Source organism: Sander lucioperca, chromosome 3, assembly GCF_008315115.2.
Source record: "Sander lucioperca isolate FBNREF2018 chromosome 3, SLUC_FBN_1.2, whole genome shotgun sequence".
Taxonomy (NCBI): Eukaryota; Metazoa; Chordata; class Actinopteri; order Perciformes; family Percidae; genus Sander; species Sander lucioperca.
Window position 1 is genome coordinate 1,093,100 of NC_050175.1, and position 19,243 is coordinate 1,112,342.

The window sequence follows — 19,243 nt, forward strand, 5'->3', positions numbered from 1 at the left end:
CTTTATTGCTTTGTTCTGCTTTATACTGCTTTATCCATCATATTACTATAAAAAATGAGAGGCTAATAGATCTTTGTCAAGTTAGAAATACTATCATGCTGGGGCGAGCTCTACCCAGTAAGAGCGTGCGCCCTATGTAGGCTGAGTCCTTTGCAGCGGCCCGGGTTCAAGTCCGACCTGCGGCCCTTTGCTGCGTGTCATCCCCCATCTCTCTCCCACCTTTCCTGTCTATCCAATGTCACTATCATTCATTTTTTTCTTTTGTTGTCTCTCTCTTCCGAGCTATCACTATTTTAGTGACACCTAAAAGTAATCTTGTGCAGCCAGACTGCGATCGCATCAATCTTGTGTAGGTTTGGAGAATCTTGTTAAAAATTGGGTTAAGAGACTTTAGAAATCCAGTGGATTGACGATTAAAATGCCTCTGTGTTTTTTTCTGTAAAATTACAAATAAGCCCTCACCTTTGTGATTGTATTGGTTTGAGGTATAACAACAGCATCCTGTGTTGTTGAGCTTGATGAGACAGACTATGCCAGATTAACCTGAGATGACAGCGATGTTGATTGTTGACATTTAAACAGTGGACTAAATGAGCAGGCAGCAGACAAAAAAATAAGAACACAAGCAACATATAGAAAATAATTCTCCATTTATTTCATTGTCTAGTAGCGTCTGTAATCTGTGGTGTGCACTAAGCTGAGCGCTGCAGTCAGTTAATCATAGACAGAAACAGAAAACATAGAGGGTGTGGGTACAGAAACAGCAGTAGAAAGAAGTTGACAATGGAAAGGTAAGAAAAGAATATATAGAATATAACATCAGAGAATGAATAGGACTTACATTGTAGAGGAAGGGTTAAGCATAAAATTAATATTCTTTTCAAAATGCTACATACAGTATCCATTTTGATGAGAAATATCATTACCTGTAGTTTATCATTAAATACACTCAAAGTTATCAGCCCAGGGCCCTCAGTTGTCAACATTGTACAGAAAAGGTTCTAAATGGACTCCTAGAAGATGATGAAATGGAGATGAAAGAGAATGCTTGTGAGTAAAAGAAAGTTGGTAATTGCCAAACGTGCGTAATAGTTTCAACCTCTCCCAAAAGTAATGTGAATTGATAAAACCTAAAAATTCTTAACCACCATGCTTATGAACAGAAAGTTCCACTTACGTAATTAAATTCTCAATTTATGGTCTAAAGCTTTCCTTTAAGTAGTGCTGGGTATGTCACTCATTGCTGGGTAGGACTGCAGTTCAAGTTTTTGTGTAATTTATTTTTATTTATTATTTTCTTGTAAATTTTTTCCTTGCCAATTTGTTTGTTACGCTTAAAAAATGTGAGAAGGGGGGGCCTTATATGAGCTTAGGCTTCTGACCCTACCCTTTGCTTACGACCAATAAAGTCATTCATTCATTCAAGATATTTTAAAAGACAAACTTTTGACCCACTAAATGTATTGGTCACATACAACCCATAGAAGAAGCCTAAATCTTCAGCAGACTTGAACAAAACTATTTTTTCTCTACATACATGTGCTGTACTCCCAAACAAAGTATTTGTTACATAAAAACAATTATAATTGTTAAAACAACACATATACATAAACATACACACATAGTTCATTGTGACTTTTCTTTCAGGAGTCCATATGCCAGGATGGTACTAGTAGGGGACTGTTTGTCTTACATGTAAAAGAAAATCAAAATGCCACATAAATAATGCTCACAACCTTGAGATGCCACACAACAACAAATCTGCATGGCTTTAGTATGGCAGAATGTGCATGTGACTTACAGCATGAAAGTAACAGAGGACTCCCATAGCCACAAACTGTGCTTTTGAGTTCAATGAGCTTTTCACAACCAGTACCACAAAATACAACAGAGCAGCCTTGTTATGTTCAACTCAACAAGAAACTGAATGAAAAGTGTGTTGCTTAACATTAATAGAGTATCAAAAAAACCTGAGATATGAGTCTGGTGTATACCTCAGATGCCCAAAATCCATTCAACACAACTCTGTATGGTGTGTGTGTCTGTATTTGAGGCATTGAGAGAGAAAGACAGACAGAGATGCAGAGAGAGAATGAGTGTGGCACATACAATAAGCAATTAGTGCTTTACCCGAAAGCAATGCTTTGTTGAACTGCTAGATTGTTTAACTAGGTTGAACGTTCAGGGTGACTGTGACGTTCACGTTATATAGTAAACAAGCCAAATTAGTCCTCCGAGCTAATGCTTGCTAACGACGTATTAGAAATGTGCACCAACATTTTTCGCAGACACTCAATATCAGACGCCAGAGACTATATCATATTAAGTTGCTGTGAGCTGTTAATACACCACTTCTAAGCAGAAGGCAGAAGATAACGTCATCTTGGAGCCTGATCGGGTTGCCTTTACATTTAGGTGAACTTTTTTGTAATATAGGAGTACGTTTCCAAATTAGCTGTTGTTTCCGTTTGAAATCCGGGAGCAGTAAGCGAGTGAAAGCACTTGTCCATTCAGGGTGTAGCCTGTATGTTTTCTTTGTTTGTCAGTAGTCATAGAGTGATGCAGGGAAGAAGTATTTTTGGAGGCCAAACCAAAAGTTAGCATCGCCCTGATTCCCTCAACAAAAAGCCAAGAGTTATTTCATTGGATTTTGGGTTATTGCAGAAAATATGCTCTATGGCAAACAAAGGTTTATGATGCTAACATGTTTTGTTCAGCAAGATAATCTTCACAAATGGACACTACTTTCATGATTTTAGAAGCGTAAATGCAATCCAGAAGTGTACAGCTAACATTAGGCTATAAACAAACTGCACCACAGTCCCACGACAACGTCCCCCCCACTAGCTTCCAACAGCTTCCAACTGATTTCAGCATTGCAAAAGACTTAATAAAAAATTAAATAAAAAATTCAACTTTGATTTAGCTGTAGCTTTAACAGAGGGAAGAAATGTTTGCCAACATTTAGTTCTACCATAAATGCTGGCTTATAGATGTGAAGAACACTCATTAAAATAAAAGTAAACGAAAAAAAACAAACATTTGCAGTATTTGTACTCTCAATCAATTAAGAGGTTTGATTTTGATTTTAACAGGTGGCCAAAATCGCCTACAACATTGATTTCCTCCCTTTCTGTTATTGGGAACTCTCAATTATTCAGTCATGCTTAAATGCAATTGTTAACTAACTTAAGAACATCCTGAGAAAACCAATTAAGTACTCTGACTGTTAATGTAAACATGTCCCACGTTTTACTTTAAAAAGATTGAATGTTGGAACACAGTGTTGATAAATGAGGGCCCAGGACTCTTATCAGTGCTGTCGTTATGTAAGTCAAACGTTAAAGGTCTGCCTTCAAATGTGCTGTTAGACTAGGTCACACACACAGCACAGAACAAATAAAGGTTACATACATACATTACAGAAATGTATAGGCGCTGCTCCAACTAACACATCTTGTCAGGGGCTCTGTTCCTGTTGGCCAAACTGGTTCTGAGTTGCAGTGGTCGGCCTAACAAAAGCACGGACAAGTACTAAAGGCAGTCTTAGGTCTCTGTACTGGCCTATTATTTGCATGAAGATAGTTGACTGGTAGGCTTTTAAAGACTGTGTAGGAGGTGGCATCATCTTTACCTTTGGGCCCCCTATCTATTCACAAAACACATCAAAAACCTGTTTACTGCAGCTGACTTTATCCCATCCTAGGACCACCAGTTTTGATGTAGCATCCTATCAGCCCCTGGAGTAGCAGTCACACATGCCCTGGCACAGACACTGGCAGAACCCATAGACCAGGCAAACTGTCAGGCTTGATGGCACCAAGCTAACACATACAATACCCAGTGTCACTCTCTGGATCACCAACAAGTAGATTCCTAGAGGCAGTGAGCCAAAGTACAAGAAACCCAGCAACCAGACCAGGATGCGTGGGACGTGATTACAGAACTTGGACAGAGCGTCCTGATCAGCCTGTCCATTGGAGTCCATCGATACTGAGTCCAGGCTCTGCTCAGCATAGATGTCAGAGCTGCCGTTTCGGCTTGGGGAGTGCTGTGAGTCCCTCTGTACTTCCATTATAGTGATGACCAGGCAGTTGGAAGAATCGTGAGATGGGCTGGAGGAGCAGAAACCCGTTGGAGTCAAAACCACCTCCCTGTTGTGGTCTGAGCTCCAGGATTTGTCCCGCATTACCAAGTGGGACATGATGATAGCATCATCAGGGAGGGCTGACACCTCGTACTCTGTGATCTCGGTTTGGTGTCGGCAAAAGGGGCAGGAGACGAAGCCTGCCCCGTCAGCAATGTCCAGGATCTTAATGAGGCAGCGGGCACAGACCCGGTGCAGGCAGTCCAGGATCTTAGGCTTGCGTTTGTGGGCATTGTAGCGTTGGTAACAGATTTTACACTCTAATTCCTCTGGTGGAGGACAGTCCTTCTCCTCTAATTCAGCCTGAGAACCGCTCATCTTCAAGTCATGGTCTGGGGAAGGTAAGAGAAATATAGACACATTGAGAAAAAGAGAGATGGACAACAGTATTTATACTGTATAGTCCAGAATTACATGTGACTTGAACTAGAATGGCGGAAATTGCCATGAAACAATTGCCATGACACGCACTTCAGTGATTTCTTTCTAAACACATTATACATGTTAGAAAATACTTGTTAAAAACATGTGAAAAGACTGAAAACTGTGTAGTATTGAATTGTGGAGTTGGAGTTTGGCCCACCGACTTTCAAAAGGAGACAGTCCTGAAACAAAACATTCCCTTATCATGCAGAGAGAAACATAATTATATTTGAACAGGTTTGGTTATTAGAGACTGGCGGAAAATTCTCATCCCCTGACCTGTGACCTATGAATGACCTGATGTTGTCATGTAAGCTTTCCCTTTGTCTCATCATACCACAACATGGTGTTTTTGGAAATTCCACCACAAGAACGATAGAGCAATGGCATTTCTTTGTTAAAAGCCAATTTCTCCTTTTTTGTTTATTCTGACCAAATGAGTGTTTTAGTTAGCTTTAATCTGTGTCTGTTGAATGTATTCAGGTCAAAAGCAGCAAATAAAAAATCATTATTCCAAAATTGTTTAAAGAAAAATAAAACCAAGATGATGGATGGCAATTGTTGAGTGAAACAAATGCAACTTAAAAACCATCGTTGGCTATTCATTTTTCCAAGATGACTCAGTGCTGTCACCCATGCCTATACCAACTGATTTAATATATGTGTGAAGATATTTGCAAAAACTTAAAGGGTCTTCATTGTCATGTACACAAGATACATTTTACAAAGTAATTTTGATTTTGAAAAGTATTATTGATCAGATATTGCAGTTTCCTCCCCCTAAGAAATGAGCATATAACTCCTGAGTTGCATGCTTTAAACACAGAACACACTTGCCCTCACCCACCACCCATAAAGACAAATTCTAGTTATGATCTGGGGTAAAGGTTTAGGCTAGTGTGTGTACAAGTTATTAACACTCATCCCTGTATCAGTACTAGCTGATGCCAACAGCTTCAGTGCAAATTTACATAATTAAGGGCTGGCACGAAAAAACTCCAATGATCAGTTTCCATGGAGAAACGGCAAGAAACTGTCAGTCATCATTAATAAGGTCAAATAGCAATACGCCTGTATCCATAGACACTAAGCATGAATAGGAATGGTTTAGGAGCCCCCACCTCATGTACTCCGCCCCAAGCCATTACTGTGGCAGATAAAATCACTGTCATCTTCAGATACAAGGTCTTTTAGAATTTCAACATCTTCATAATATGAAAATACAATAAAGGCTCTAAATGAATACAATGATTAATTTAACTATTTGAATCATTTTATAAATGGCTTTTTTACATTGCCAACTCTTATTTTTTTTGTGGGTTATGAGCTGTTCAATTAAATGCATGTTTTCCTCTTTATATCTTATTTTCATTAGCTTGGTTTATGGTCACATGTTATTGAAGCTTTTGAGGGTGAAACTGAATTTCATGGAGACGAGCTGTTACTTGGCGTTCCTGATTCATCATGGCCACCTGTCTAATTTTTAGAGTTTGAAATTGGAAACATAAACTGTGGGAATATGTACTGTAGTTTTAATAATTCAACTTCATGTTTTTTAGCATTCTTGTTAAGTGACTAATAATTCAAAGCCGCGCGCTAAGTGGCGAAATATAATGAACTAATAACATGTTGTTGTGGTGGTAATGTTTGTTGGTGACATCGTAGTCAGGTGGTAGTGTCTTGGTATATTGATTGTAACTTGATAGCGCCATTTTGATGGTTCAGTGCTGGCTTGGACTGTTGATTAAAGATCAAGCCTGTGACTTTTCAGTTGTAGAACTCACTCGCAAACCTCTGTGTCACACATATGAAGCTTACAAACCACATGGACTCACGTTCTTTTACAAGTAGCCTAATTCTGCCCTTTTACACCCTATTGAGTAAGCCATCTGAATTTGTGTTTAACAGGAAATATGACCTGACTAGAGCTCATTGGGCATTACTCTACAACAACACAATTAGCTGCCAATGATATAGAAGAAAATAATATTTAAAAAAAACCTGATTCATCCTCTGTTTGTGATATAAAAGTTAGTTCTATGACAAACTCCTGTGGTTTGTTATGGTGTTATACTGAGCAAAAAGCACAGACACATTATTTTCTGTCGTGATAGTGACAAACAATTTCCATAATTTCTGTCACATTTTTGTTTCTTTTATATTACAAAATAAATCTGAGCCTTGATGTGTTCTCAGATAACTCACTAGAAGTGTGCGGTGGTGTCTGTATCCGCAGAGAACCTGCTCTCTGCCTGTATTTTCTCTCATTCATTTTCTGTGTGCAGGATGTTTATGGACGTTAACAAAGAGCCTTTTGGCCCCACATGGGTATTGAAACCCCCAGCCAATAACAGCTCGCAGGGTGTGCAGCCTGTTCTCATTCCCAGGTACCGCCACTTTGTCACACCCATCGGCGTCGCATACCGACGCACATGTTTAACTGACACACACACAAACAGGATGAAGCTCTCACACAAAATCCAGCAATGCACCTGGGTGCAGAGGTGTGTGTGTTTATTTGCGCTTTAGAATTTTACCGCCACGAAACAATCAGAAAATAACGTTTTATTTCTCTGATTCACTGCTTTGTTCGGCGCTTCCTCTCTTCATTTACATTCTAGTTGTCCAACCACCGCTGCTCCAAGGCCATGGCTGATTCTGCTTTCAACTATCTCAGGTCGCAGGTTAAAATTTCCATCCATGTGGTTCATCTCCAGTCAAGGTGACAACTATTCAGTGGCATTAGCCCCGTCCACTTTCATGACACATGGGGCTCGTTTACAGCTTTTTGCAGTGTGAGGATATGATCAGCCATTAGAACATGCTGACGTGGAAAAACCTGTACACAAAATACAATCAGTATACCTCTTATTTTTAATGTCTGCTAAGATGGTGACCGACTTCTGCATTCTGTTATGTATCCACTAGATGTGACAATCCGCAAGGACGGGGTCGCAGCAGAGTCTGAAACTGGACTTCCGGTCTTTGTTCAGGTCTAAGTTTATTTTATTATGTGTGATTCAATAAAGCTTTAAAAGTGTTTAGAAAAACATAGTGCATGCTTCTGTGAGCTATAGTTGCAGATACCTCATTACTGTTGTTACTTCTTACTTTACCTCTTGGTCATTAAAAAGTCCCCCTCCCGTTGGATTGATGCTATATAAAGAAAAGCCAGTCAGTCATTTATGACCATGAAATATAGATTGAATAGGTGGATGTTGCACTGGCAATTGCCCAGCAGGCCTCTCTGTGACTTGCTGACTGTTAAATATTTCAGCCAGCAGTCTATTGCGTTAAAAAGCCTTCTGAAAGATGTCAGAAAAAAACAGCTTGCAGGAGCAAAATAGCCCAGTTTTCCCCAGACTACCTAATACATGTTGTAAAGAAAGGGCCCTGCACTGGGAATGTGCAAGAGAAAATCCAGCTCCTAGTTATGCCACTTGAACATGAAGTTTACAATTGTTCATAATGCTATCCTGTGAAGTTTACATTATAAACAAACATTAAACTTTTTTACCAGAAAGAATTGTGTGTATTCTTAAGGCCTAACTATGTATTTCTTATCTAACTAGAGCACAGACCTCCGCCAAGGCATGCCCTAACTCACCATATTAATGCAGTGTGAATTTTCCTAATTTTTACGATTATTCTGACACCACATGAATGCAGCACAAACGTCCTATCTCACATGATAACATGTTAACAAAAGTGAAAAGAAAAATCGTGATGCAATTTACAATTAACAAATTTAACCTGTGTGAAATACTGAACAAAAGCAAGAATGAAGTCTGAATCAATAGAGCCTTTCAGTTGATTATGAGATGTACTACAACATATAACATTATCAAGCTATCATGGTCATGAAAAATACCATAATTAGGGATATAACGATGCAATCGTGCATTGGTTAAAAATTGATTTAAATGTGTAAAGATTACAACCGGTTGAGAGAAAAAATTAATCGCGATGCAATTTTTAAACAGCCTAGGGCGTGACGCTAGCTAACATTACACAGCAGGTAATGTTTGCCTACTGTTAGCTAGTAACATTAGCAGGCTTAAACACGGTTAAAATGTTGACAGCTAAACGGTGTAATGTGTGACTGTATTTCACTGGAAAGGATTCCAGCACCGTGAGGTAACGTTACAACAGTCTGCAGCTGAAGACACAGAGGAGACTTTGAGACAGCATAGACACCTCGCTGATGGATAAACAACACTGACTTAAGGCTTGGTTATACTCGCATGCGCTAGAGCTGTAATCAGGCCTTAAAAGTTATGCCCAACAAGGCTCGAGCCCGACCGAATTCGGCTTGAGCCCGACAAGTACATTTTGACTGACAGCTTTTTAAAAGCCCGAACCCATTTACAGCCCGACATTATTTAAATGTGCGCACACACACACCCACTGGCTCATTATTCTCATTATGCACATGGTCAAAAGTTTTCCACACCTCAGACTTTGCTTTCTTTGCCGGTGCAACCAAAACGTAATCACCAGAGGCCAGCCTCCGTCTCGCCTCCTCACCATCCATTTTCGCGCTAATCGAAACACATCACCTGACTGCTCATTTACTGCGCGAGCCCGGCCTGAGCCCGTGTAAAATGATAGAAATTAAGACAAAGATCTTCAGCTCTAGCACGCACCACCGTGGCTCAGGCCTCCGTAGATGGTGCGCAAGCTACGCGCAATGAGCATGCACGGAGACGTTTATGCTCAAAGCGTTGTTCGTTGCAGTATTCTCCGAAACACCAGGGGGCGGACAAACAAAATGATCTGTGAATAAGCAAGAAGTATTTGAAATGAAGAGTAAAGGAAAGCAGGCTGCCTGGCAACAGTAGTAAACACATTCATAATAAAAAACACAACCCCCTAAAAAAAATGCGAACCCGACCCGATTCAAGCTTGGGGAAATTTTGAGAGATTACGGCCCAATCGGGGTTCGGGTCTCCTAATCTTAACAAATGACTTATTTTAACCCAAACCACAATCTTTTCCTGGACCTAACAAGTCATTTTGTGCCTAAACCTTGACAATAGCTTTGTCGCTACATAAAACTGATTAATTTTATTAACTGGGATTTGTAACGGTTTCGGCGAGCACTGACAAATTATGTTGTCCTGGCTGTTCTCAAGGGCAGTTACTAACAGCATATTTTGTCATTTAATTTTGAGGACTTGTTGGTTAGAACATTATGTACCTCTGCCTCTGAATCCCTACCAGCTCCATTCATGCTGGTCTGTAGCTGACCCTGAGCTCTTATAGGAGGTTGAATTTCCCCATGGGGAAAATCAATAATGTATCACCTTGAATTATTCTACAAACCACTATCAATAACAAGTCAATATTTTTAAAAGCAAAAAGTACTTTGATCCACATATTTTGTTGCATAATGTAAAATACTTTGATCACCAAGATAAAAGCAAGGTCTAAGCTGTGTTATCACAGCTACAGAAGTCTGTTCAACGCTGAGCTCCAGACGCTCTGTTGGATCTGCACCTTTACAGCCAGAATTACACAGTAGTCAATATTTTGCATAGATCTTTGCAAGACGAACTAGAGGAAACACTTTGTTTACCTGCATTTATAGCATATGATACGGGGAAATAATAGAGTTATGTTCTCTTCTACAACAAATTGCTTTTAGCTAGTAAATACTATTTGGTAGCTTGGTGGGTTTAGATTTAGTCTGACTTTGTGCGATTCCACTGACAAAGTTATATTCATTTTGAGAAAGATCTTTTCTGTACATGTGTCAACAATTTGCCATGGGAAAACATTTAAACTATCTATGTAACTAACAGTAAAACAGTGGAGGATCTACCTCCTCAAAATTTTGACTGATAGACTTACAACAGGCATCCCACAACACATACCTCATAAAGAAGCCTGTAATGCACCCCACAATCCCTAAACTCCTAGCTGGGACACTTATCCTTCCCATCCCTTACGTTCTCTGCTCCCCTGTCCCTTCCTCTCTCCTCCTCCTTTCAGTGTGGATTATTGATGATAGCTTTGACCTTTGCTGTCAGAATATCTGCTTGGTGATGCTCCTCTGATTTATGCCATTGATCCAGAGGATTATGTTCATGCTGCTGTTGGCAGATCTTTCATCCTTGTTCACAACAATTAGGCGTAAACATAGAAATATCTTGTCTCTAGTTTACCAAAGAATCGTTTGATAAACTTCTTTCATTAAAAAAAACATGTTAAAATACACAGAATAAGCTTCAGCCGTACTGTCGAGATGTATTCATTTGAATAACAACACAAGAACTTTGCCTTTTCCTGATATTTTGTTGAAATTTCAGATTTTAATACAGTATATATTTGATTGCATGTAAGCCATTTACATAACACCATCACTTAAAATGGTTGACAACATTACAAGAAACCAATAGCCCAGAAGATGAAACCTTAAAAACATATTGCTCTGATCATTTAAGTCCAGTAGAACCTCTCTGTCCAGTAACCCAAGCTGGGTTTTGGGATTTGTAATAATGTATTTTCTATGGAACATAGTAATAACACTACTGTAAAAGTATAATTGTAAAAGCAATTATGTATGTCTAGGTATGTGACTCAGTTCTGGAAGCACCCTGCCATTTAAAGCAGGCACGCACAGAACAGAACCTGCTGCAACGACAGAGGTGCTATAATTTTCAGATAAGAAAGTGCTAACAGGATGTAAAACAATGATTGAACAAAACACAAGGTAATTGACAGTAAACGCACAATAAGATAATGAAGTTACAAAAGGGTTAACGTTGTTCTGTAAATCGATGTAAGGAAGCTGCTTAATGTGTTAATGGGACATTTAAACAGAATCAGTTGAGCAGTTGGCTCATCACTGTTTTGGCAGGCATAGTCAAATAAAGATGGATTTATGCTTCTGTGTCAGTTCTGCAGTCCTGACATGGCTGCCATAGAAATCTCCAGTGTAGGAATAGATTTATAGTGCTGCATTGAATTTAACCTGTTGATTATTGTGTGACCGATGTAACATTAGATGAATCTGTAGTACAAAATAATTGTCAACATTCTTTCAGTCATGTGTAATACAGAGCAACAATGTGAAAATGTGCTAGAAACAGATTTGGTAGCTAGATGACACCATGACGTGTTTAAGTTTATTTGCCTGCCTGCATGCCCTGTGATGTAGCTATTGCGCATGCGCACATTGCAATGTCGATGCTGAAATGATCTATCGTGCAGCCCTAGTCTCCATGTGGAATCCTAATCCTAATACACTCCAAATCATGTGTTGTCATGTACCCACACATGGTAGTGTTTGCCAGTTTGGTTTTGCTTATTCTCCAGTAGACAGATGTGTCAGTTAACTTATTTATGACCAGAACTAATTATGACATCATTGACGTTGACATTGGCAGATGCGTGTGACACACCTGAGAAGGAGAGCTGAGTTAATTTGATGAGCTGTAGGCTGTTGTTTTCTGTGTGTGTGTGTGTGTGTGTGTGTGTGTGTGTGTGTGTGTGTGTGTGTGTGCCATTGGCAGAAATGCTGGTACTATATTCTTTCTCTGAAGTTTTTCAAACCCAGCAGACAAAGAGGCTAACTTATCTTACTTCTGTCATTACCCTTGTCATTGCAAACTAACCTCCAACAAACAGCCTCACACCTGTGAACTCCCCATACCACAAGAGCTTCACCCCTCAGCAACGGTCAGAGATAGAAGGGCATGACTTGTGAGAGGTGGCAGTTTTATGCTGCACACCACTGGCTTTGGGGGAGAATTACCATAATTTCTAACTTTTACTGAGTCAAGAAAAGTTAGCTGACCTACAGTTAATGCTCTTTTTTTTTAACCCCACCCGGCATCACAGTCAGGACGTTCTACATAGTCACATCTTGGAGCTGCCAAGATACCCACAGAATTCTATTGTTGGCCACTGGGAGATGCCCAGTATATTTTTGATTGTATCTATCATTTAACAGTTAGCCACTGGGAGTCAACAAGTACAAAGACATTGTTTTTCTGTTGGAGAATTGCAACCACAATCTTGCATTGTCTATCACTGTAGCTGTCCAGTAAACATCTAGTACACTAGGAAACATACAGTATCTTGCTTGTTCCTTCAGCTACAACTCTACTTCCTCTTGCTCTACTGCATGCCTGCTGTAGGTTTCATCCATTCAATTCCTGTATTGTCTTCTTTTGTCTCACTATGCTCCCATTCAATGTATCCACTCTCATTAGATGCAATAAGATCAGGTGTAGAGTAGAGTCTCATGTAGTTGCAGTCTGCCTGCCCGCCCTATGGAACTGCTTGATTACCTAATGACACCAGACAGCCGATTTCAGCAGAAAAGGTCAATCTGTTTACACATGCAAGGATTCTTTATAGCTGAGAGAATGGAGTTATTGCTGCAGGGGATTAAAACATTTGGATTTGTGAATAAGGTTAATTAATTGGATAAAAGAGTATGATGTTGTTAGTGAGGTTGTGAGGTGTTAATTAGAATGATGGCAGTTTGGCAGATAAAAGGAGAGGGTGGTGTATACACAGCAGCCTTTAACACAAGATCAAGATTTACTCTGCATTCAGACTATTCGTAGCAGTTGTTGGCTGTAACACAATTACTTTTACAGCATTTAAGGCAGGACATATGGCAGCGCTGATACATGTACATGTTTGGCTTCAAACAGGTGGTAAGACCCCAAGGATCAACTTCAAGTGGAGGTAAGCCTGAGAGCCAGTTCAATCAGAAAACTTGAGTGTAATGCTTTTAACTGCAACATACAGTATATTGAACGCTTAACCACAGCATCCATCTGTAGGTTCTAGGTTGTCAGGTCTGTGTCTGGACGCCATATACATATTTTATATTCACATACAAATCCATTAAACTTGAGTTGACTGACTGAAATGTACTTTCAACCATTTTGAAAGTTAACGCTCATGTACTGTAAAGCATAATACATGGGAAACTAATGCTCACATGCAAAATATAGCACAAGTGTGACTCTTAAGGTTTCAGACTGATATCAAATCAATTCTCAGTCCCTTCTGAAAAAACACAACTGAGCAGTTCTCAGGTGTGTGTGCTGAATTTTGCTTAGTGAAACTTGTTACAAAGAAGTGTAACAAAATAATGAAAAACATCTTTAATTCAACTACAATCCCTCGCTGGATTGTAGTATTAAAAAACACTTGCCTGCCATGAATTTTTAGTATTTTTGTTCTTACTGTGTGGAGAAGGTCAGCCAGCATCTGGGCTACAGCTAGGAGGGGGGATGTATTGGTTTGGCGCTGCTCAGCTCGGCTTGTTGTGAGGGCTAAATGTCACTGCTTCAGCTGGGCTGATGCTGTCGCCCTGCTGCCTCCCAGGGGGATTGATGGAGATTCAAGCCAAGCTTGGGAGACATTTTGCATTCTTTCCAGGTTATAGTTCTCCAATGGAAAATACCAATTCCATTCATTACTGAGCACAACTGGGGAATTCACATACTGGTTTGGGATAGAGCTAGGCCCATAATAATGGCTATAGCTCTGAACCGACTAAGTGCCTAGTATATGGGGGTAGATTCAGACAAGTTTTAGATGAATATTTAGAATCCACTTATCAGCAGGGCTTTGTAGCCCCCCTGCTAAGACAAGGTTAGCACCCTGTTGTTCCTGGGCTCTCAAACTTTTGTTTGGTATTGTGAGCTACCCCATGTCTTTGACTGCAAATACCCAGTGTCCCTCCTGACTACTCCTTGTAGTCCAAAACATTTCCAGGTTTTGGCAGCATCAACTGATGAAGACACATTTGTCAAACCTTTTGAATTCTAATATTGGTCAATATATTTCCGTTATTTTCTTCATCTTAAGACATATTGGCAGCTGTGTCAAAACATAAGATGGTTGGTTAAATTATTGTTGGTCATTGTTTTGAATAAGTATTTTCTGACTTTCTTAAACACTGAGAAGTCAGAGCATTTAGTTGTAAGGATTAGTGATGCACACCGATCCCACTTCTCCAGTCCCAATATGATACCTGGGCTCTGGGTATCGGCCAAAACCGAGTACCAATCCAATACAAGTGTTTAATGAATAAGATGTATGCCTCACTGTGTGGAAGTGACTGGGATCATTCTTTCATGTGTAAGGCGATATCAGGCTTGACTTAAACATTGCTTTCCTAACTTTGTAAAACAAAATGTAACAAATGAAGCATTCAAAGTTTGTTGTAGAAACGAATGTAATAATAATAATAACTTAGATTCATGAAACCCAAGGACGCTTTACACAAGTACAGGGGGACATCGGAAAAGAAAATAGTAGGCCAACACAAACACGGACTAAAAAGAAATAAAAACCGGGCGATAAATGGAAGGGATGTAATTTAATGTAGGCTACTGGATTACAACCACAATGCGCATTGTAAAGTTATTTTATGAATGAAATATACATATTACATATCTGAGGGCAAATTCGGGGTGGGTTTTGAATAATTTACAACCCCATAATTGTCTCCATCTGTTAAAATTTGACACTGAGATTGACTTGGTTTTTCGCCCGTCATCTGTCACTCTCCCTCTGGCATCTGTGTATCGATACAGTATTGTCACAGAAATATCGCGATACTATGCTGTATACATTTTTCCCCCACCCCTAGGTGTACTGCATGTAGGTACTTATACTTATCTATCTAGTAATAGCTATATGTAGATTACTTTTCTATTAGTGCTAATTTGATTCTTTGCGCTACTTCAGTGTTGTTCTGAGCTGTGTATCTAATTGCATTATTAATCATTTTTACATCATCATCATCATCATATATCTCTCTCTCTCTCTCTCTCTCTCTCTCTCTCTCTCTCTATCTTTCTTTATTTCACTTACTCACAGACACACACACACACACACACACACACACACACACGCACACAAACAAACAAACACTCACATACACACACACACACACACACACACACACACACACACACACGCGGTCTGATGTTGCACTGAATATATTCATTGCTTGAAACTACTAATGCTTGGTTGCTCAATTAAAGACACCCAAAGCTTTAGGTGACAACATAGTTTAACAAACCAGTGTAGCATAGAGCTAAAAAACATTGAGGTTGTGTCATATTACATATTTGGTCTATGTACAGTATAAGGCAAAGTGTCTGTAATACAACAAGCCGCCTCATAGTTGAGAGCTTTTTGGGAATTATGAAATTCTATACATTCAAGAGACAGTGAGGTCATATATCTTTCTGGTCTGTGCCTGTAGCAGATGATTTAATGGATGACATAGGTACAGTATGTAATGACAATGATGTAAATGAAATGCTCAGGGTAAGGGTAAAGGCCTGTACGTATATGTATTTCACATCTGTTAATCATTGTCAAGGCCTGACTGTTCAGGACTTACTGTATCGACCTTAGTCAGAAAATAATACCAATATAAGCTCTGGGGCATATGCTACTGCTATCAGTAATCAAACATCATGCATACATTCATTTAACAGGCAAACAAACGTTTCCACTACGTGTCAAGTCATCCATACTGATGATGCGCTCACACACGTCACGTTAACTCTGTCATGGTTTTGTTTATATTATGTGCTCTGTAATCATGTATGTGTGGTTAGGATAAGGTAGAAAGCTATGTGTTACAGATGATGGTCTGATTTTCTACTGTTGGTCTGCAAATAAAGTGTTGTGGAAGAGATTTTTCACAAGATTTTCACATTGTATACACCTGTGTGCTGGAAACACACACAATCATAGTAAATATTATATATGATACATATATAGTCATTAAGGAGGTATTAAAGTTCTTCATGTATGTTCTTTTAAGGGTGTTTAACAAGAAGTTCACACACACACACACACACACACACACACACACACACACACACACACACACACACACACAGCACTAATAGGAGTACAGTTATTTAGATGAGAAAAGCAACAAAAAAAACTCCTTGTTTTAGTAAGAAACTATTGATTTTAGCTACCTGCTGCATTATTGTATGTATGGTATCATAATTACTAGATTTAAAGAAAGGATAGGGTAGCTTCAGAAGTACAGCCATGTATACTGTATAAATGAGTATCAAATCTATCACCAGTACAACACAAGACACTTTTCATAACTGCTCCTGTACAATATGTCTCAGAATCAAATCCAGACAAGCCAGCTACTTGATAGTCCATCATTTTTGGGAAATGGTCAAAACAACTTGTTTGTTTTACCTTTTATCAAGCAGACATGCATACACACAAATAAAGGGCAAGCACACACTGTTTGTCCTCATACAGACCTTGTTTTCCTCATCACTAACTACAGAGCAGCAACACACAGTATCCACCCTCTCTGTTTCTTTTTGTGCATCTTTTTTTCCCTTTGCACCTCTTGCTCTCTTACAATGTTTTCTTTCATTGATTCTTTCTTTACTGGACCTCCTTTTGCTTCATTGTCATGACTGTTATTCTGCACCACTTGAGGCCAACTAGTCCACATAACAATAAACATGTATGCCACTTGTATGTGTGTGTGCGTGTGCGTGTGCGGGTGCATTTGTGCGTTTGTTCGCTGCACCATCTGCAGTAGTTCTGAACTGTCCGCAGCTCAACAGCTCCTGATCTGCTGACACAACAACTTAAATATAGATCTAACACAGAACTATTATTTGCTGGATACACACATACAAACTAATAAACACCAGATGCACCCACACCATCCTCTCCATAGAAGATCTGCAGGTTAGTGTGTGTGTTTGTGTGTGTGTTGGTTCTCACCTCGTCCCAATGTGTGTGACTCCCCCTCCTCCACTCCAGTTGTCTCTGCTGCGCTGTCCTTCATGTAAATCTGCATCCTTCATAGCAACACTCCACATCTCATTCCTCTGTGTGTATGTGTATGTGCAGGTGTACCGAAAGCAGGCATCAACCAGACTGGCAGTGTTGGAGGAGGCAGCGGAGGGGAGGACAGCTTCTTACCAGAGGGAGATTCTCCACCTGCAGAGGCTGCTAAGAGAAAGACAGGAGGCTGAGGAGAGACTGCTGCAGTCCAAACGGTAGGAGGAGAGAGAGAGAGAGAGAGAGAGAGAGAGAGAGAGAGAGAGAGAGAGTGGAGAAGAAACGGTAGGAGGCAGGCAGGCAGAAAAAGGGTGGAGGATAGGGAGAATGTGTGAATGAAAAGAGGAGGAGAGAGAGGGGAGATGGTGTGTATCGTGGGAGGGAGGGCTGAGACAGCGAGAGGCAGCAGTAAAGTGTGTATAAAGGCAGAGCCGGGCATATCAACAAAACAACTACTGACAAGAAACAGATAGAGATGTCTACACAAACAGACCGCTTTTAGCCTTTTTGTAAATCGTCTGTCTTTTTCTTACATTGTTTACCCCAAAAAGTCATGGCCAATTGTCGTCTGATTTAACTTATCATGGTCTTCAATAACAAACTATAAAGGAAATTTTGTTATATTATAGGAGAAGGTGAAGGTGAAGGTTGGAGAAGACATATTGAATACGGTTGAAGCTGTGTTGCAGTATCTGTATCAAAACTGTTTATGTCATGTGTTTAGTTCAATTAAGGATATTGACAGATTCATCTTTATTGGATTTTTTTAAACCTCAAATATCATTATCTGTATCAGCCTGACATATAGTAGAATTTTTGCTTTACACAACAAAGTGAAACCCACAACAGGACAACAATTCAGCAAGTGAGAGTACACAAGACACCACAACAAAACAACCTGGTAACGCAGCAACAACACATTACAACACAAATGCTGGTTGAAGAATGGGATGCCATCCCACAGCAGTGTGTGACCAGCATGAGGATGAGGTGCCAGCCTGTTGTGGCTGTGTAGAACTTTGTAAGTGTACAGACAATTTATTAAAAAGATAGATTATAAAGACAGTTTCATTCATGTTTACAAGCGGGCGCCATCTTGAAAACAGTCATGAGCAGTCGAATCACGAACGCTGTGTTTGAGCTATGTTTCTGGTTATTGGTTGCACGGCGTTCGTCGTTCGACTGCTCATAACTGTTTTCCAACATGGCGCCCGCATGTAAACATTTACGCTACTGTCTTTCTAAACTATCTTTTTAATAAACTGTCTGTACACTTACAAAGTTATCAATGCTTCGGTTTACATGTAGGGATCCTCATTATGCTACCGTTGAAGTGTGGTGCTATTTTGAGCCTTGTTAGTGGTATAAAATAGTGATTTACCATGTGCCCCAAAAGCTAGCGTTAGCAGCTAAAGGTTCATTTTGCGCCGGAATTGTCCTTTATTCTCCTTATCCTCCGTCTAGGAGATATGTAGATGCTGACATCCCTGTAAACCACTGGACACAGCAGATCACACAGCTCAATTCTCAATTTCTCTCTCCACACTAAATCAGTTAACCCCCTCAGGACCGTCCGATCCAATCCTCCAATCCCCACTGTGTATTCTCATTTACAGATGCTAGATTGTTGGGGGGTGGAACAACCGTATTTTAATAGGATTTGCATATGTAGTGCATGAAGCATTTTGTTTTAGAACAACATAGGATGGTGGGCAATAATTGGTTTGGGTAAATGCAAAAATAAGTTTTTCATATTGTATGTATTGTATTTATGTATGTGTAGCGTGTACTGTACTTTCTTTTACATATATATTCTCAATTGTTTTGGAATACTTAAGCGCTCAACAAAGC

At 39.7% G+C, this 19,243-nt stretch overlaps 2 protein-coding genes across 6 annotated transcripts in view; one reads left to right on the top strand and one right to left on the bottom strand.

Moving 5' to 3' along the window:
* Window positions 1–19,243, top strand: part of cep89 (centrosomal protein 89) — a 56,304-nt gene that overhangs the window by 27,030 nt on the left and 10,031 nt on the right. For 3 of the 5 annotated variants that reach the window (XM_031309259.2, XM_031309243.2, XM_031309250.2), the window contains exon 17: window positions 17,462–17,610. The exons of the other annotated variants lie outside the window; for them this stretch is intronic. In XM_031309259.2, coding sequence (XP_031165119.1) covers window positions 17,462–17,586 — 125 coding nt within the window. In that variant the 3' untranslated portion in view covers window positions 17,587–17,610. The remainder of the gene's footprint in view (window positions 1–17,461; window positions 17,611–19,243) is intronic. 5 annotated transcript variants of the gene reach the window in all.
* On the bottom strand, window positions 1,460–17,576 carry zgc:165481 (uncharacterized protein LOC100073327 homolog). The gene is made up of 2 exons (XM_031309306.2): window positions 17,333–17,576; window positions 1,460–4,479 (listed from the first exon to the last, which is right to left on the bottom strand). The coding sequence occupies exons 1-2, from the start codon at window positions 17,406–17,408 to the stop codon at window positions 3,734–3,736; spliced, it is 822 nt and encodes a 273-aa protein (XP_031165166.1). The 5' UTR covers window positions 17,409–17,576; the 3' UTR covers window positions 1,460–3,733.